This window comes from Canis lupus, chromosome 17, assembly GCF_048164855.1.
Source record: "Canis lupus baileyi chromosome 17, mCanLup2.hap1, whole genome shotgun sequence".
NCBI classification, from domain to species: domain Eukaryota; kingdom Metazoa; phylum Chordata; class Mammalia; order Carnivora; family Canidae; genus Canis; species Canis lupus.
The window spans coordinates 52,096,371-52,117,292 of NC_132854.1; the positions used below are offsets into that span (position 1 = coordinate 52,096,371).

Here is a 20,922-nt window from a genome sequence, read left to right on the forward strand (position 1 = left end):
AACAAAAGGATGTTATAAAAATGGGACAATTCTGAAAATAAAGAATTTGTGAATATTTTTAAAAAGAACAAATTTTTAAAATTTAGTAAAAGTGTTGGGGGAAAAAAACCTAAAACCAAAATGATGAACAATTTGAGAGAAAATAAAAGAAGACAAACAGTAAATCCAAGAGATCTAACATCTGACTAACAGAAATTCCAGGAATAACAAAGAAAACAGTGAATAAGAAATAACTGAAGAAAAGATTTCAGAACTAAAGGGCAGGAGTCTCCATATTGAAGGCAACAAACAGAACGAATGGGTTAAGCCTCTGACTCTTGATCTAAGCTCGGGATTGTGAATTCAAAATTTAAATTCTGAAAATTAAATTTTAATTAAAAATATTAGAAATAATGAATGACAAAAGTGTAAAATGTTCTAAGAGGACATGGTTTCCAACCAAGTATTCATCCCCAGTGAATTAGGAGATCAGAATAAAGCTATTTTCAGAATATGTTCATCTCATGCATCTCTTCTCAGGAAATCACTTGAAGGACTTCACTAAAATGAAGGAGTAAACTAAGAGAGATGAGATGGGACCTAAGATATAAGAGGCTCCAGCACAGAATAGGGTGGAAAGGAATTCCCTGTCAGTGTCCAGAACAACCTCTGCATTGCAGCCCTGGAGAGCAACTGCTCCAGACTAAAGCACGATAACGGAGGGCTCTATCAGAGATCGTGCCACAATGCATTAGCCCAATAGAAAATCTAGTTAATTCTATTCTACAGAACTTCTGGAAGAACAAGGAAGACTGAATCAAAGAGAAGTAAGCAAATATAAAAATGATGAAGTAATTATTAACCCTAAGAAATGAAATCACAGTATAGTCTCTCCCCTGCTATCAGAAAGAAGAACATTCCTATGAGATCTTTCATAGGCCAAATGTTGTAAAGTGAAGAGCAATTATCACTAAGTTACACGGAAAATTTTTTGAGCATTCCCAGACCCCCAAAAAAACTCTGTTATTAAAACACATCTTTCTAATGGATATACAAAATAAATTGAGAAAATAAACTGAGATAAAGCCCAGATGCTCACAGAGTTCAAAGCTGTGGTAGCTTAATGCTGAGATGCTGAGTGTAGTTCCCGGGGAAGGAGCTTCATGGGGCCACTCTCACTGCACAGAGTGCTCGAAGCCTCTATAACACTTAGCTGCAAAATAAATGCTGAACACTATTTCGCTTTTTACCTTTTTTTTTTTTTTTTGTAAAAATGAAAATCTGTTTTAGATTTCTTTTGGTTGGTGAAAACTTGTATAACGTAGGTTTTTCATAAAAGTGAAGTGGCTTAATGTGAATTTCTGAAAAGCAGGAGGATACCTGTAAGCTACTTGGCTCAGCAGTGAACACTATTCACTTACTCTTTACATGAAAGTGATAAAGATTAGTTTTGCCAAAATATACATAAATATTTTAGGAAAAGAGGATATTATGAGAGCCATAAGCTTCATCTACTAGACTAATAAGTCAGTATATATATATATATATATATACACACACACACATATATATGATCTTATAGCTAAGTTATCAGCAGCGTACAATTTGCGTATCATTTAGAAACACGAGGTAATTACCAGAAAAAAATAGCAAGAGTTTAAATTGGTTGCCTGCAGGTAATTAGGGTCAAGGAAATAGGGAAGGGGAGTAAAAAGAGGTCCAAGAAGCTGCTGGGTTTTGGTACAGGACTTTACCACTGGCGTTTAAAACCGTTTAATATAGGGACATCTGGACGGCTCAGTGGTTAAGCATCTGCCTTTGGCTCAGGTTGTGATCCTGGGGTCCTGGGATTGAGTCCTGCATCGGGCTCCCCGCAGGAAGCCTGCTTCTCCCTCTTCCTATGTCTCTGCCTCTCTCTCCGTGTCTCTCATGAATGAATAAATAAAATCGTAAAAACAAACAAAAAACTCATTTAATATATAACAAAAATTAATTTTAAAAAGGAAAGAAATTGTAAAAGCTTACATTTTAGTTTAAAATCTAAAAAATGATAGAAATATTTTAAAATCACAGTAAAGACTACAAAACTACCTCATAGTACACCAAAATTACCAATATTCAAAATAACAACAATAATACAACACAGACCAGTGGAGCTAGTGGTCAGTCTATAAGATGACAAAAGATCCACTGCAGTGGCATGTCCACTACTGCTTTCAAGTTTTGTTTTTAGGCTGGCACACCTCTGCTGTCCAGTATACTTTGGCGGCTTCTCTGAATAGGTCCTCTCACTGTATCCATTGAGAAAGGTGCCTTTTCCAAACAGAAGTGGAATATGATCATATTGGGGACCTCAGACCCACGACTCCAGAGTCATCTTTAAAAGGTCTTTGTGAAAAACGAGACACTGATACAAAACTGTTTTCTTCACGATGTTGAACAGTTTTGGATGATGTAAAACCGGGTCAAAAGTACAAAAGCAAAGGGACCTGATTACCTGTGGGGATATGGACAAGTCTGACAGCACTATCAGTTGTATTAACATGCTGTCCTCCTGCTCCTTTGGCCCGAAATGTATCTATTCGCAAATCCTTGGGGTCCACCTTCACATCTACCTAGAACGAAAGGTATGGAGTAAATTCAACAATACTTTAATACTAAATTTATTTCAAGATTTTTCAAATAAACCGTGCTGTCTTGTTCTAAGTCATAGCCATTAGACTAAGAAATAGCTTATACCAATGAAAGAACAACAAACTCCCTATTCCAATGGGTTCTATTTTTTTGACATTGACTTATGATGCTGTGAGATCACTGAGTTATGTCATCTTACAAGTTTCATTATCCATCATCCCACAAAGTCACAGCACAGGAAATATCTCTCTGTATGTGTGTTTGTGTGTGTATACATAAAGTTGATCCTCCTTATTCCCGGATTCTGTATCTGTAAATTCACCTACTTTATTTGATCCCCCAAATCAATCATTGCAGCATTTTCACAGTCACTAGCAGACATGCACAGGGCAGCACAAAATCCAAGTTGCTCTATATGTGCGCATTTCCAAGCTGATGTTGAACAAGGTGATGCTTTGCTTTCGTTTTTCAGTGTGAACAAAAATGAAAACAGGAAGGGGTAGAGCAGTATAGTACAAGAAACTCTGGCTCTCATGTTAGTTGGACGGGGTGTGAACCCCAATTCTGGCATCTGTTAGTGAAGTGGCCTCAGGTAAGTCACCCAACACTTCTGAACTTCATTGTCTTTTTGTAAAATAAAGAAAAACAGAATCTACCAGGATGGACTACATTTTGCAGTTTTTAAATTTTATTATTTATTTATTTGGATGGATTATTTTTAAGATTATTTATGTAATATACATAGATATAGGAACATATATATAGGTATATATGTATATACATGCACACATATATATCCTCTGGGGGAAATGATGGTTCAATATTTGCTAAATCCGTGTTTTCTGAGACTTTACAGAACATAAGCACCATGAACAATGAGAATCTACTGTGTGTGTATGTGTGTGTGTGTGTGTGTGTGCGCGTGTGCATGCATGCACGCACTGATCTACGGACTGAATGGAGGCGTCCAAAAAGATATGTTCATGTTCTAACCACTAGAACCTCATTTGGAAAAAGATCTTTTCATGTTCTAACCACTAGAACTTCATTTGGAAAAAGAGCTTTTGCAGCTGTAATTGAGTTAAGGTGAGATCATCCTGGGGGTGCCTGGGTGGCTCAGTCAGTTAAGCGTCTACCTTCACCTTGGGTCATGATCTGGGGTCCTGGGATTGAGCTCCCTGCTTGGTGGGAAGCCTGCTTCTCCCTATACCTTTGCTTGCTATTCCTCCTGCTTGTGCTCACTCTCTTTCTGTTACATAAATAAGTAAATACAATATTAAAAAAAAAGAAAAAAAGATGAGATCATCCTGGATTACTCAGTGAGGCACTAAATCCAATGAGAAGTGTCCTCAGACAGCTGGAGGAGAAAGAAGAGGAGAGGAACACATGCATTCAGAGTCATACAGCTTCAAGCCAAAGAACACCTGGAAACTAGGAGAGATAGGGGAATATTCTCTCCCCGAAGCTTTGTGGGGAGCACAGCTCTGGCAATTCCTTGAGTGGACTCCTGACCTCTAGAACTGTGAGAGAATAAATTCTTATTGTTTTAAAACCCTATGCTTGTGGTAACTTGTTACCCACACACAAAAAAATAGTTACAAAATACACTGTTTTTCAGGGGAGAATTAACATCTTATTTCACATTTACCATTCACTTGTATGAATGACAGCAAGTGTGACTCTTTATAAAGCACAGTAATAACAGTTTTTGAATCTAATATACAACCTGGTTATTCTTTTGTTTCCTCTAAATGAGTACTATACTGTGAAGAAAAAGATTATGCAGCTTTTGTTAAAATATGCCAGTGTTGGCTACCTCAAAATTTCAATAAACACTAAAGGGATGAAGAATAACTTCCCATTTTTTGCAGTTACAGTATATGAAATAGTTATATAGCAAATATATGCATATTCTATGTCATATTCTCCCCCAAATGTTATAGAAATTACCTAATGACTATTGGGAAATCCTGAACAAAGAACCAGTGACTTAATAATATACAGAGAACTTTAAATGTCAAGAGAATAAGACTTTGCTCTTTTATGAAAATGAAACTACTACATGAGTTTAATTTTCAAGAATATAAAGAAAATAAGGGGATGAGTGAGAATGGTGGAAGTATAAAGAAGGAAGCAAGACAACTCTATGGTTTTGATTTCCCAACAACGTAAATGCTTAATACACCAAAAATGAAATTAGGTAAAAGAGGAAAGAAAAATCAAATCCTAATATTCAATAGGAAAAGGAACATATGAATCAAAATATTTACCATAATGCTATCATAACCACATAGAAAAACACGATTTCAGATGGTCTTTGAACATTGTGCTCTGACTACGCCTTTCTTGGTGAACCATATTCTAAGGACAGAAATCTTAAACATTACTCAGTAGTTTATTATTTTATTTATTTTATTATTTTATTAATTTATTTTTTAAAATATTTTATTTATTTATTTATTCATGAGAGACACAGAGAGGCAGAGACATAGGCAGAGGGAGAAGCAGGCTCCCTATGGGGAGCCTGATGCGGGACTCGATTCCAGGATCACCTGGGCCAAAGGCAGATGCTCAACCTATGAGCCCCCAGGTGTCCCTACTAAGTAATTTAAAAACAATTTTATATATGCTATATAATAAGGAAAAAAAGTAAATATATTAATGTGATTAAGAAATAAAATTTCTACTCTAAGTGGGCAGAGATATAAATAAAAAATACAAGATAGGGAGGGGAGAAAAACTCCCTGTAATTTTTTTTTTAAAGATTTTATTTATTTATTCATGAGAGACACAGAGAGAGAGGCACAGACACAGGCAGAGGGAGAAGCAGGCTCCATGCAAGGAGCCCGACGTGGGATGCGATCCTGGGTGTCCAGGATCACACCCTGGGCTGAAGGCAGTGCTAAACCGCTGAGCCACCTGGGCTGCCCTCCCTGTAATGTTAAATTTGAGTTGATAGTAACAATAATTTCAAAAGTGATTTAAAATCATATGTATCTCCTAGCTCTGTCCACTGAAGAATCTAAATATAAGCACACTTTAGTAATAATGAGCACACCTAGAACCTAGATCTTGATTTCTGGGTACATTTCTCACTCAAAGAAATGTGATCTGACCTCAAGTCTGAGGCCGAAAGGCAAAAGGTGGGTTAGGATATCTAATTATACCAGAAAGCAAGGATATGCTCATAAACTGATGGGGTCATTTCAAAAGGGACTACCCTATAAAGGCTACTACTGGCCAAATCAGGGACAAATTTGAACATCAAAAACAAGTGATTATAACTCACATAATTTAAAAAAATGTATCTATGAGGTCAATAGATGAACAATATTGAGTTTATGATGAGGTAAAATAAAAGAAAAAGCAAGCAAGAAGGAAGGAGGTGAGAAGGTAATAGGGAGGAAAGTTCTGGACAGAAAAAAATGCCAGTTAATAAATGTAGAAGAAATGACAGAAAAATCGCCTTCTTTCACGCCAAACAAAATAACTGATTCAGGCAAAAATGATCTAACTAATGGATATTAAGATCATGATGAAAAGTTGTTAGAAATAGGCTATGTGTACCTAGACATTACTCAATAACCGTCAAGAGAAAAATACACTTCTACAATGGAGATAGTTTTGTGGTCACCACATGGAAACTAATCTTCACCAGAAGTCAATCTGATATTATATGCCTTCTAATAAGATGCAACAGGAATATAGTTATACCTATAAGGTATTCTTGCTCAGAATGTATGACCTGAATGCAATGGGATAAAGGAACAAGTTAAAGAGTACCAAGAGGAAATAAATTCAGAATGTGGGACACTCTACAAGACAAAGGCTCCAGATTCTTCAAAATACTAGTGTCATTAAAAAAAAAAAAAAAAAAAAAAAAAGGGCGGGGGACACCTGGGTGGCTCAGTGGGATGAATGTCTGCCTTTGGCTCAGGGCACGGTCCCAGAGTCCTGGGATTGAGTCCCACATCCGGCTCCCCTCGAGGAGCCTGCTGCTCCCTCTGCCTGGGTCTCTGCCTCTCCCTCTGTGTCTCTCACGAATAAATACAATCTTTAAAAATAAATAAATAAATATATTTTTTTAAAAAAGGCTGCAGGGTGCCTGGGTGGCTTAGTCAGCTGAGCGCCCAACACTGGATTTCAGCTCAGGTCATGACCTCAGGGTCATGGGATCAAGCCCTGCATGGGGCTTCATGCTCATGCAGAGTGTGGCTATCCCTCTTCCTCTGCTCCTCCCCACAGGCACACCTGTGCTCTCTCTCTCAAATAAATAGATAAATAAAATCTTAAAAAGAAAAAAAGAAGTTGGGAGACTGTTCTAGACTTAAAGATAAATAACAATGAATAAAAATGTGTGAAACTTGATGGGATCCCGATTTAAAAAACAAAAGCTATAAAATAACTACACGGAACTCCTAAAACCCTTGGAATTTCCTATGATAAGAGAGATAAAGGTATTTTGTTATTCATAACAAACCCCTTTTTGAGTTTATGTTAATAAGAGGTGATTTTTGGAAAGTCCCTAGATAACTACACAAGGGGGGCTGATTGCCAGGGGAACCAACCATGGGATGAGAGGATTGAAAGTTTTAGCTCCATCCCCCTCCCCACGCCAACTTCCGGGGAAGGATAAAGGGCTGGATGTCAAATAAATCCTGAATGCTCAATGATTTCCTCAATCATGCCTATGTATGGAAGCCTTCATGAAAATCCCAAGACTGCAGAGTTCAAAGATCTTTCAGGCTGATGAACATGTGGAGGTGCTGGGAAGGTGGTGCACCTAGAGAGGGTATGGAAGCTCTACCTCCTGTGTATTTTGCTTGATTTATCTCTTCCATCTGGCTATTCCTGAATTGTATCTTTTGTAATAAACCATTTTTTGTAGTAACTGAGTTTTATGAGCCACTTTAGTAAATTACAGAGCTCAAGGAGGGGATGGTGGAAACCTCTCAGTTCATGGCCACTTGGTCAGAAGCACAGGTGACAACCTGGACTTCAATTGGCCTCTAAAGTGGGAAGGGAGGAAATCTTGTGGGACCAAGCTCTTAGCCTGTGGGGTCTGATGCTATTCCCTAGTAGATAGTGTCAGAAATGAATTGAATTATAAAACACCCACTTGGTGTCCACAGAGAATTGAAGAAATTGCTTGGTGGGAGAAAAAACTTGACACAGAGTGGAGAAGTATTCTGTGAGTTGACAGACTACAGGAGGTTTTCCTAGACAATTTACAGAATTATGGTTGATTTTCACAGATACGGTATTTTTTCAAGTAATGTTTCATTATTATTGATATTATACAAAGGTCTCCAATCTATTGGTCTCCAATCTAAGGGTACATAACCCTTAGTTTCTCATTTAATCCCTACAGAAGAATTATGGGGTTGGGGCACCTGGGTGGCTCACTAGGTTAAGTATCTAACTGTTGATTTCTGCTCAGGTCATGATCTCTCTCAGCATCGTGAGATCAAGCCCTGCATTGGGTTCTGTGTTGGGTGTGGGGCCCTGCTTAAGATTCTCTCTCCATCTCTCCCTCTGCCCTTCCCTCCTCCTAAAAAAAAAAAAAAAGAAAAAGAAAAAGAAAAATTATGGAGTTGGAGGTATTATATCCATTTTACTTATTTATGTTTTAAGTTTTAATTTCCAGTTAACATAGTGCAATACTAGTTTCAGTAGTAGAATTTAATCTACATCACCTATATACAACACCCAGTGCTCATCCCAACAAGTGCCTTCCTTAATGCTCATCACCCATTTAGCAACCCCCCCACCATGTCCCCTCCAGCAACCTGTTTGTTCTCTACAATTAAGAGTTTCTTTTACGGTTTGCCTCTTTCTTTTTTCTCCCCATGTTTATCTGTTTTGTTTCTTAAATTCCATTTATGAGTGAGATCAGATGGTCTTTCTCTGACTTATTTTGCTTAGCTTAATACTCTCCAGCTCCATCCATGTCATTGCAAATGGCAAGATTCCATTCTTTTTGATGGCTCAATAGTATTCCATCATGTATATACACAGCCTCTTTATCCGTTCATCAATCAATGGACAGATAATAGTATTGTTTTAGGTAGAAGAATGTTCTATTCTTAGAGGAGATGTTAAGTTGAAGATTTAGGGATAAAGTCTCACAGTGTCTGCTATATTATATAAATAATATAGTTTAAAAAAATGTATATGCACACATACATATAGGAATTCTGTAAATGTGGCAAAATGTAAACAGGTGTTGACCGTAGGTGAAGGTTATGAAAGTTTTTATTGTGGTATTCTTTCAATTTTCTGTATGTTTAAAATAAAATTTTTAAAAGTCAGGGAAAAAAATATAGGCAATACAGCTGTATTCAACTAATAAGATATAGACCCTGTATCACTGATCTCAACATATTATCTGTGGAAATCATATTTTTCTTAAAATGAAACTTAAGCAACAACATTTAAAAACCTTCGCGAATTCTGTTTTTTGAAGAGAATTGTCTTCTATTTAAATAAACAAAACAAAACATCTTAGGCATAAGGAGGACAACTTCATCTGGGGAAGAGTTAAGGATTTCCCAATAGAGACTGCAAAGTTTAACATGTAACCCCGAAAATCACAGTTTGCTAGAAGCTAAGCTTTCTCAGCACAAAACCCATTAAGTCAGAGTAAGTTTTCAATGCCTCTGGGTGAGGTTACCTCATCTGGTTGTGGGAGGACAATAACCGACATGGTTCCTGTGTGAATGCGCTGCATCCGTGCTGACAGGCCCACCTCAGGGATTCGCTGGACTCGGTGAACCCCACCTTCATACTTCAGATGCTTGTAGACATTGTCACCAGAAATTCGGGCAGCTGCATGATGCAGTCCACCTAGAAACATAGAGTCCAAAATGTTAATAAATTCTACTTTGAAAGGGATCTGGATCTTAAATGCCTTTAATCTCAGGCCTGAGTGCAAATAGAGAGACAAAAATGAGAACATAAAGTAGGTACAAAACTGTATTTTTCCAATGTCAATGTATTTAAATATAAAGGAAATATTTTTGGTTTAAAATATTAAACCAAACATTATTTATGCTTATCTCTAGGGAATACAATAACAACGTTATTTTATTTTACTTTTTATACTTTTTTCGTTTCTAAATCTTCTGTAATCACCAATTTTTACTTTTATAAAAATACTTCCAAAAAAATATATAGTAGGCCATTTTCTACATTGAACTACCCAACATAAACTTAGGCTATACGGTGCATATAAAAGAATGCTCAATAACATGACAATTTAATAGTGATGGGTAATTCTATAGGTCCTCCCAAGTTTTCAAGAATCTATGGAAATTTAGTTCTTGCTTATCTGTAGAATGTGAAGATGAGCACAAAACAATCTTAATACCTAGACTGGTCTCTCTCTCTCTTTTTTTTAAATATTTGCTATCTGATCCTTTATCATTATTATCTTTAAAGATTTTATTTATTTATTCATGAGAGACACACACACAGAGAGAGGCAGAGACACAGACAGAGGGAGAAGCAGGCTTCATGGAGGGAGCTGGATGTGGGATTTGATCCTGGGACCCCAGGATCATGCCCTAAGCCAAAGGCTGACGCTCAACCGCTGAGCCACCTGGCGTCCCTAGGCTAGTGTCTTCTTATCAAGTATGTTTTTTAAAAAACCTTTTAATTATAAAATATTATATGGACATTAAAAAAAATCACCTGAATGGTGATTTAAGTGGTTTAATGACCACAAGATCAAGAACTCTGCCAGTCACTCAAAAGTTCTCCATGTGCCCCTTCACAGTTACAATCCCTTCTCATGAGTAACTATGATCCTTTTACTCCTTTACTATAATTTTATTACCTAAACGTGCTAGTTTAGTCTCATCCATTTAAAAAAGTTTGACGTCCTTTTTTTAAAATTTATTTATTTTTTAGTAATTTCTATACCCCATGTGAGGCTTGAACTCATGACCCCAAAACCAAGAGTCACATGCACTTCCAACTGAGTCAACCAGGTGCCCTGTAAAGTTTAATGTTTCTTAAATCTCTTAATCTATACATTTTTAAAAAACATTTTATTTATTTATTATGACAAACACAGAGAGAGGTAGAGACACAGGCAGAGGGAGAAGCAGGCTTCATGCAGGAAGCCTGATGTGGGACTCGATCCCGGGATCATGCCCTAGGCCGAAGGCAGACGCTTAACTGCTGAGCCACACAGGTGTCCCTTAATCTATACATTCACCATCCATTTTTGGTTGTTGTTGCCTACAAATTCTCTTGTGAGAAACCTGGACTGTTGACTTGTAAAATTTCCCACAGTATGAATTTGCAGACTGCAAACTCTTGGTACAATTAATTCAACTTTTTCTGTCCTCTGTACCAGCTACAATCTGGCAGATGGATCCAGAGACCAGATCAGACACCAGCTTGAGCTCCTTGGCAAGACTATAGGAGGCACATAATGACTGTTTTCTTTCTTTCTTTTATTTTTTATTTTTTTTATTTATTCATGAGCACACACACACAGAGAGAGAGAGAGAGAGAGGGAGAGACACAGGCAGAGGGAGAAGCAGGCTCCATACAGGGAGCCCATGTGGGACTTGATCCCAGGTCTCCAGGGTCACGCCCTGGGCTAAAGGCGGTGCTAAACCGCTGAGCCACCCAGGCTGCCCTGTTTTCTGTCTTTTTATGGTTTTGGCAGCCTTTGATGTTTAATGCATCATGGGGGTTATAAAATAGTGATAGTCTAACTCTGTAATTTCTTTGTCACTTATTATTAGATAAAATACACTTATAAAGACACATTTCCTCTTGTCTACTAGGTGATTACCCTGTGCCAGAGTTATATAGGAAAGGCAGGATAAATGTATGATTCTGTTCCTTTACAATTTTACCAATGTATGTATTTTGTAATATAATAAATAAGGGTTACTTTAATCATCTGAAGATGACTAATTATTTTTAAAATATCATTATTAATTCAAGGATTTGAAAACGTTGAACACATTTAAATCTATTGCAATTAGGGATCCCTGGGTGGCTCAGTGGTTTGGCGCCTGCCTTTGGCCCAGGGCATGATCCTGGAGTCCCGGGATCGAGTCCCACGTCGAGCTCCCTGCATGAAGCCTGCTTCTCCCTCTGCCTGTGTCTCTGCCTCTCTCTCTGTGTGTCTCTCATGAATAAATAAATAAAATTTTTTTAAATAAATAAATAAATAAATAAATAAATAAATAAATAAATAAATAAATAAATAAATCTATTGCGTTTATTATTATTGAAGCTCAACTTGTCCATCTTTGGCCAGCAGGAGCCTCTTCAAGTTAATTTCTGAGTTCTTTTTTACATGCTTGTTATGGTATAATGAAATGTTCCAGGATTATCCTGAACTTTTCTGCCCCAGACCTGGAATCAGTGAGCTCTCCAAGAAGCCTTGATTCCTTTCCGAGAAAAATAATATATATATATATATTTTTTTTTTTTGAGAGAAAGAGGGAGAGGAGTAGAGGGAGGGGCAGAGAGAGAGGAAGAGAGAGAATCTTAAGCAGGCTCCATACCCCTTCACAGGGCTTGATCATGATCTGAGTTGAATCAAATGTGGAATGCTTAACTGACTGAGCCATCCAGGCACCCCAATACTTCAAAATTTTTAATATTTGGGCACTAGGGATGCTCATCACTACTTGATTGGTCATTGTTTCCAGGCCTTTGAGGAGGACAGATAGGAAATACCTCATGAGTTCATACTGATGTTGGGAGAAAACTCTATCAGTTTCTTGCATTTCTGCACATCTTCCAAATAAGGCTCTGTCTGCCTTCTTGTTCCAGAATATATTTTAAAGAGAGTTTGTATATTGAACAGCTTTGGAAGTACATCTTCCTCCATGACAAAGGAATTGTTTGCTTATGGCCTTAGAAGATAAAGAGAGCGTCTCCTTCTAGAGCAATCGGTAAGCATGCTTACTTTAAGAAGATTCAAGGGGCACCTGGGTGACTCAGCCGGTTAAGTGTTCAACTCTTGGTTTCAGTTCAGGTCATGATCTCAGGGTTGTGAGATCGGGCCCTGCAATGGGCTCCAAGCTCAGTGCGGAGTCTGCTTGAGATTCTCTCTCTTTCTCTCCCTCTGCCCCTTCCCTGCTTGTGCATGCTCTCCTAAATTTTTTTTAAAAATTTTTTTCCTAAAAAAAAAAAAAAAAAAAAAGACTTGAGATCCCTAAGCTCAGAGTTCCAATAAAACCTACTGCATAGGCAGGTATCATCTGGCCTTCAAGTTGCCTTGTAGAACCTGGGGCTCATGAAACCAGCACAAAAATGCTGATATTCTGGTTACTGCTGCTATGAGTAATAAACTGTCCTCCATATCTGACCCCTGAAACAATGGCAAGCTAACTTGTTAGCCTGAAAGCAGGGTAAAATCTCAGACCATTTGCAGTTCTTGACATTTGATATTTCCAGTGTAAATTCAAGATGACAGCCTCTTCTCTGTCACTCTTGTCTTCCATACCAAGAATCTTGGTTCTCAATGACAGAGAAGATATTACTATTGGAGTATCTCATAACTACTCATCTATTTTATCCCACAGTGCACCTAAAGAGTCTCAGAATAATAATACTAGGTCTGCCACAACATGATTATGAAAAAATTAAGACTTTTTTTGCATATGCTCTTCCTTTTGCATACATTCTTCCTCCATTTTTCTTTTTTCTTTTTTTTTAAATTTTTTTTTTTAATTAATTAATTTATTTATTTATGATAGTCACACAGAGAGAGAGAGAGAGGCAGAGACACAGGCAGAGGGAGAAGCAGGCTCCATGCACCGGGAGCCTGACGTGGGATTCGATCCCGGGTCTCCAGGATCGCGCCCTGGGCCAAAGGCAGGCGCCAAACCGCTGCGCCACCCAGGGATCCCTAAATTTTTATTTATTTATGATAGTCACAGAGAGAGAGAGGCAGAGACATAGGCAGAAGGAGAAGCAGGCTCCTTGCACCGGGAGCCCGATGTGGGATTCGATCCCGGGTCTCCAGGATCGCGCCCTGGGCCAAAGGCAGGCGCCAAACCGCTGCGCCACCCAGGGATCCCCTTCCTCCATTTTTCAAATGGTTGTACTCTATCTATACGATCAGATCTTAGAGTTCGTACATACTGTATTCTTTCCTTTTTAGCCTTCAAATAGACCTAGTTCCACAGGTAGCCACATATTTCATGCTCACCTCTACTCCTTATGGTGATACTTCATATTTTAGCTGTCTAAAGGTTTGTTTTCTAATAGATTTCTCAGAAAGGGATCATGGGAAAAAGTGAATTTTTGCATATGATAAGTTTGTACCCTTATACTCATAAGTCAGTTTTGCTGCTTATAAAATCCTTAACTCAAACTTCATTTCCTCAAGTTATTTATGCTGCCACTGTTGCTTGCCATATTCCTCATATGCTTCTAATGAAGACTCAGTGCTATGATGTCAGATCTAACCCACCATGTTCCTAAAGTCAGCATGGTGGGGGCACCTAGGTGGCTCAGTAGGTTGAGTGTCTGACTCTTGGTTTTGGCTCAGGTCATGATCTTATGGGTCGTGAGACTGAGCCCTGTGTCAGGCTCTGAGCTCATGGGGGAGTCTTCCCCCCTCCTTCTGCCCTTCCTCTCACTCACATGTACTCGTTCTCTCTCTCTCAAATAAATCAATCTTTGAGAAAAAAAATAATAAAGTCAACATGGTGGACAAAAATTAGGATAGTTTTACATGACTCTAAAAAATGCCTTAGGAAAGTAACTTATCAGAGATTGACTTTCTGTCTCTTAATAAGTCCAACACAGCTGGTCTTCCTCCAGCAGAACAGATTACTGTTAATCTCCTGAATACCAGATAAAGAAGCAGACAAACATTTAGGGGTCAGATGATACGAAAAATGAAATTGTTTATTGACAGGTATGGAAGAAAAAAAAAAGCATCTGTGAGATCAACAACTGCATACCAGCTACCAGGGGGTATGAATTTGCTCAAGCAATGAAACCACATCTGTACAGCAGCTATAATTAGAATCCCTGGTTGGTTAAGCTAATAATAACCCACTGTCATTCACTGAGATCCATCTACCTTCTTTATAGGCTAAATAAACAAAGGAGATGTGGTAGGAATCACTAATCTTGTATCCTTCAAGTCCTAGATGGTGGCATTTATCTCTGCCATCTCTCCAGGTTTACTATTTTCCTAGGTAGAGGCAGTTCTAGGAGCTTCTGCTTGGCCTTTCCCACCGTAATAATCCTCACTTCACAGGTCAGGAAAATAACATGGGGACTTTGCCAGCTGCTGAGTACATCTGTTCCAATTATGTTTACAGAACTAAGGAAACCACCACTGGGTCACGATGAGAGGGACGTGAGCTAAAACTCTCTGGACCACCTGACCTCCACAAGCCCCTTCTCTAACTGATGGTCACAGAGATGTTTTGGGTCTCTGGGAATTAGTATCAGTTCAGAACCAGTGTCCAGTAGTCCCTGTAAAACCTGGTTATTTCCATTTCTCCAAGGCACAGTTACCCTGGGAAAAGACCACAGATCCCTTTTGGGAGAGAGCTTAACAGTATAAATATCTGGCAATATACTGAGGTCCTTCCTCAAGGGGACCCAACCTCCCCTTTATTCAAGGGGTTTGGGCCTATAAACTGGCCCAAGTCTGAGGGCTGATTGAGGGGCCATGACTCATTTTTATGACTAAAGTTACATTTCTGTTCGTTTGATCTTGAACTTTTCTGCTCATGCAGATCAAGTAAAAACTTACTAGGCTTTCTCTCTATTTTACTTCCAGGGATACCACGATTAACTAGCCAATGCCATAGGCCTGCACAAGTCATACTACTCTGATTGCTGCTTTGACTCTGGTGTCATTACAGCACCCACACGCACCTCACCTTTGGCTGGTGAATACTACCACTTGACCCCTTCCACCCTGAAATCCAATTATTCCCATTGCATTTAGGTTTTCCAATTCAGTTCCCAGACTTCCTACTGTAAAGTCTGGCCTACAAAGAAGAGCAATTACAGAGCTCGTCGAGGATGCCAGGGCTCCCCCTTACACATTTATTCCTCACCGTTGTGGTAAAAAGTATGTCTTCTGGACACATAAAATTAACCATCACATTACTCTAAGTGACCTTTCCCCGAATTTAACTGGCAAGCAGAGAATAACAAAACATAATTATAGTATTTCATAGAATTCTTTTAACTTGGAAGATGTTTCGATTTATCAAATATACAGAATAACACAGTAACACAGTGTCAGACCCACACTACATATCCAGAGCTATCACCCTCCACCACTTCCACAAAAACTATCGTAATCACCTAGCTGGACTATTCGTGGAATGATTGAGTACTGTACCTACAATCACAAAACCACAAGGCTTTAAGTCACTTGGTGCATGAATATTTGCATGAAAGGATGTTTCTTTTCAACCTTAGCTTTTAGTGCTGTGTGAATCTAAAAAGGTTTCCTACCCATGGTCTAGGGATTGTTTAAGTTGCTCTATATCCCTGGAACAGAATCTCTCTTCCTGTTAATTACTGAGTTCATCTTTCATTCTTAAAAACTGGATTCAAAATATATATATGAGAAGTCACTGCTGACATCTGTACTATTCTCTTTTATTATGCTGCTGTTTCTAAAGATTTTATTTTTATTTTTTAAGTAATCTCTATACCCAACGTGGGGCTCAAACCTATAACCCTGAGATCAAGAGTCACGTTCTCCACCAACTGAGCTAGCCAGATGCCTCAAAATGCTGCCGTTCTTGATTATATTCTCCTTGAAACGCTCTCATCTCTAGCTTCCATAACATTACACTGTCCTGATCCTATTTCTGTTTATCTGATCCCTCTATTTCTTTTGCCAACTAGTCAATCTTTCTAAATGCGGCCATTCCCAAAGGTTTGGTGCCCCGGATGTTCCCTCTCCATAGACTTTTCCTTACATATTCTCTCAGCGTCAAGCATTACCTCTGTGCCAACAGCTATCGAATCTCTCTCCTTGATTCTGTGCTCTCACCAAAGCTCTGCCTATACAACTTCAGCATTTACTGGATATTTCTAGATGGGTGTTCACATAACCACAGACTTAATAATAATTCAAAACCAACTTATCATTATTTTTCCCAAATAGGTTCAGGTTTCAAACTTGAATGAATATTGCAGTTTTTATGGCTCAGAAGATTAGAATCTCTCTGGCTCATCTTGTTTGTGTCAGAATAATTTACTGGGATGTAGTGTGGCTCTGGATTTGGCAAACTTAAGTATGCCATTACTTACGTGTGATCTTGGATTGGTTACTTACTGGTCTGAGCCTAGCTCTTGATCTTTAAAATGCAATTCATATTACCCATCTCAGATGGCTGGGAAGATCAATTCATCTACACTGCACGCAGGGACACAGTGGCAAGCACTAGCCCCTCTATTGTCTGTTCTTCCTTTGAAGGTCTGTCACATGTCTACTGCCAGGTCTAAGCCTTAGTTACACCTGAGTTGCCCTAATAACCTCTCTACAGTTTGCCTTAAATCTAGCCTCTTGATCCTTCCTGCACACTGCTGTATAAATAATCTCAAGATATATATTTATCAAACCACGTGCTTATTTTAATTTTTAATTTTTTTTTTTTTTTTTTTTACATTTTAAAACCTTAAATTCAATTTGCCAACATATAGTGTAATATCCCAGTCCTCACCCCATCAAGTACCCTCCTCAGGGCTCATCACCGTCACCCAGTTACCCCATCCTCCCGCCCACCTCCCCTTCCACAACCCTTTGTTTGCTTCCCAGAGTTAGAAGTCTTTCGTGGTTTGTCTCCCTCTCTAGTTTTTCCCAGTTTTTCAGTTCCCCTCTTTTCCCTTAAAATCCACATTTATTTATTTATTCGTTCATTCATTCATTCATTTGAGAGTTAAGTGAGAGCAGGGGGAGGGGGCTAGAGGGAGAGAGTCTTAAGCAGACTCTGCACTGAGTGCAAGCCTAATGTAGGTCTCAATTTTACAACCCTGAGATCATGACCTGAGCTAAAATAAAGAGTTGGATGCTTAACCAACTACACTACCTAGGTGCCTCCAAATCATATGCTTACTGATAGAATCTTCAACAGCTCTCTAGCCCCAACAATCAAGGCCTGTTCAGCTTTCAAGGCTGTTCAGATTCTACCCCCTCGCACTCATTTCCTATGTCTTCCCATCACATACTCTAGCTTCTCTCCAGATTGTATCAGTCTTTCCAAAGATTTTATTTATTTATTTGAGAGAGACAGCATGAGCAGGGGAGAGGAGCAGAGGGAGAAGGAGAAGCAGCTTCCACACTGAGTAGGGAGCCAGATGGGGGCCTCCATCCCAGGACCCTGGGATCAAGACCTGAGCTGAAGGCAGACGCTAAGATGACTGAGCCACTCAGGCACCCAATCTTTCACCTTTTACTATGTCTCCCCATTACAAATATGCTCCGGGTAAACTGGTTTCCTCACTGTTCTACACACATGCACACACATACACATACACCGTGATCTTTCCCACCACCACGTGCTTGCTCTGGTTGTTCCCTCTGCTCTCAATTCACCTTTCCTGACCACTGACTATATTTAAAATCTGTACCAAGCATAACTTATTTATTTCTAGCTACTGGTTTTTATTTTCCTCTATTATTTAACTTACTTTAATCCTCCTTCCCCACTTTTATCACTTTATGATTGGGTATCAATGCATAGCCAAGGCAATAAGAATTTTCATATGGCTTAAAAGAATGGGGGGGGGGAAGAATTCCTATCAGATGTTATGATTTAAAATAATTGAGTATTTAAAAGTTTAATGACTAGGGGCACCTGAGTGGCTCAGTCAATTGAGCATCCGACTGTTGATTTCAGCCCAGGTCATGATCTCAGGGTCCTGGGATCAAGCCCTGTGTCAGGCTCCACATTCAGCAGGGAGTCTGCTTGGGATTCTCCCTCTCCCTCTCCCTCTGTCCCTCACCCTGCCTATTCTCTCTCCCTCTCCCAAATAAATAAATAAATATTTTTTAAAAAAGTTTAAGGACTTGTACTGTTTGCTGTTATTTATATTGTGTAAGTTTTTATCAGCCCAACTAGAGTGGTGTCTTAAAAATAAAGACAAATGATTAGCTTTTTCTGCATTTCCATAAAAATTAAACACATTAAAAAAAAAAAGGACAGTAGATGCAAAGTCAGAGAACTCAAACATGATGCTAAAAGGAAAAGTAGAAAAAAAAGCTAATAAGGGCAATGAAATAAACAAGTCAAGAGAATAAAAACGTGAGAAAAATTTTTATGAGATAATATGAAATAGGGAAAAGTTTTTTTAAAGATTTACTTATTTGTTTATTTATTTTTTATTTTTAATAAGATTTTATTTATTTATTCATGAGAGACACAGAGAAAGAGAGGGGCAGAGACACAAAAAGAAGGAGAAGCAGGCTCCATGAAGGGAGCCCGATGTGGGACTGGATCCTGGGACTCCAGGATCATGACCTGGGCTGAAGGCAGATACTCAACTGCTGAGCCACCCAGGCATCCCTATTTATTTATTTTAGAAAGAGAAAGAGAGAGAGAGAGCTTAAGCACAAGAGTGTCCAGGGGAAAGGCCAGAGGGAAAGGAAGAGAAGCAGACTCCCTACTGAGTGCAAAGCCTGAGGCAGAGTTTGATCTCAAGACCCTGGGATCAGGACCTGAGCCGAAATCAAGAGTCGGTTGCTTAACAGACTGAACCACTTGGGAGCCCTGGGGGAAGATATTTTTAACGTCAACATTACAATAATATAAGATAGATGAAATATATTCAAAAGAGAGCTTTTAGAAAGTTCAGACACTTAGAATCCTTTACAAAGAATAATTTCAATGGATTTGGCAGAGTGATGAGGAGAGGCAGTAAGGCAAAAACACTGGCAGACCAGGTCCTTGGAAAGATTATTCTGTTATGAGCACTTAGCTGTTGAGATTATAAAAATTTAAGAAGTTAGGGGTACCTGGGTGGCTCAGTCAATTAAATGTCCACTACTTGATTTCAGCTCAGATCGTGATCTCAGGGTCATGAGACTGAGCCCTGCATTGGGCTCTGTGCTGAGCGTGGAGTCTGCCAGAGATTTTCTCTCCCTTTCCCTCTGCCCCTCCCCACCCCACTTTCTTTCTCTCTAAAAAAATTTTAAGAAGTTAAAAAAAAAAAAATCTATCATAGCCACTCAGTCTAATTGATAATACTTTCAGATTGTATCACATAAATGATAAAGTTCTTTAGAATAAAAACCTTAATACATATAGCCTCCCCAGGGAAATTTTCTCTAATTCAAACATTCCTTCCTTCACTATCTCCCACTCTGTTCTCCCAGGTAAGACCTCTACCACGGAAAAGCTGCTGAGATTGATGGGCCTGTATCACAGCATTTAGTAGATACAGATAAAACGTTTTTACAAATGGGACAACAGGGTTCTCTAATCAAGATCAGAGGTAAAATAATTTTCAGTATCATCTATGGACAAAATCATCAAATACACCTACCATAATCAGCTGGTGTATAATTCAGAAGTTCAAATTTCCAGTTTTTATAGCTTGAATAATTCTGATACATATCAAATATTTCCCGGGTAAACTGCTGGCAGATATCACCTAAAAAAATACAAAAAATATTCAGTTAGCACAGATTTTTTAAGAGAGCCATTCTTACGTATAGGCCCCTTGGGAAATAAGGAGTAACTGTTTCCATAGTGAAAAACATTTAATGGACTTTTGAAGTTACAGTGTGTCAAACCAAGGCAAAACTTAAGTGTTTACTTTTTGGATCATTTACAATAAAATTATTTAACTGACCTCCAGTAGTTCTTCCAGATGTCACCTCTATAATAACATCATTTTTGTCATATTTCTCCTTTGGCACTAGACTCTGGAAGAGCTGAAAAAGGAAAAAAAAATATCAGCATTTCTGTGTATATTTTCCATTGTATACTATTGCTTGATTTTAGATAAAAGACCTGCAAACATTAAAGAAAAATTTAACAAAATCATCTAGCATCCCAATGAGGTCTAGTCATTAAATACTATAATAAGTAGACTGCATTAGACCCAAAATAAGTGATCAATTCATGGTAACAATGGAGTTACTTGTCAGGGTACTTTCCACAATGCTATCAGATTATCTTAATTTCTAAAATGCCCAAGTTTAGATCAAAGTCTAGAGTGCTCCATTCAAATTTTTTTTTTTCAGATTTTGCCTCTTATTAGTTCTGAACAGTAGCTTCTTTCATCTAATGAATGAAGTAAAGCTTTGAAAGTCTTCACTTGGAGAAAATGAGGACTCTT

General features: G+C 38.5%; 1 protein-coding gene across 12 annotated transcripts in view; it reads right to left on the minus strand.

The window, feature by feature from the left end:
- MTRF1 (mitochondrial translation release factor 1) overlaps positions 1 to 20,922 on the minus strand; it is a 56,174-nt gene that overhangs the window by 26,322 nt on the left and 8,930 nt on the right. For all 12 annotated transcript variants that reach the window (XR_012010076.1, XR_012010075.1, XM_072782905.1 and 9 more), the window contains exons 4-7: positions 20,434 to 20,515; positions 20,125 to 20,232; positions 9,287 to 9,459; positions 2,477 to 2,594 (exon numbers count right to left, since the gene is read on the minus strand). Coding sequence is in view for 10 of the 12 variants with exons in the window: in XM_072782905.1 (XP_072639006.1) it covers positions 2,477 to 2,594; positions 9,287 to 9,459; positions 20,125 to 20,232; positions 20,434 to 20,515 (481 nt within the window). In the remaining 2 variants the exon portion in view is untranslated. The remainder of the gene's footprint in view (positions 1 to 2,476; positions 2,595 to 9,286; positions 9,460 to 20,124; positions 20,233 to 20,433; positions 20,516 to 20,922) is intronic.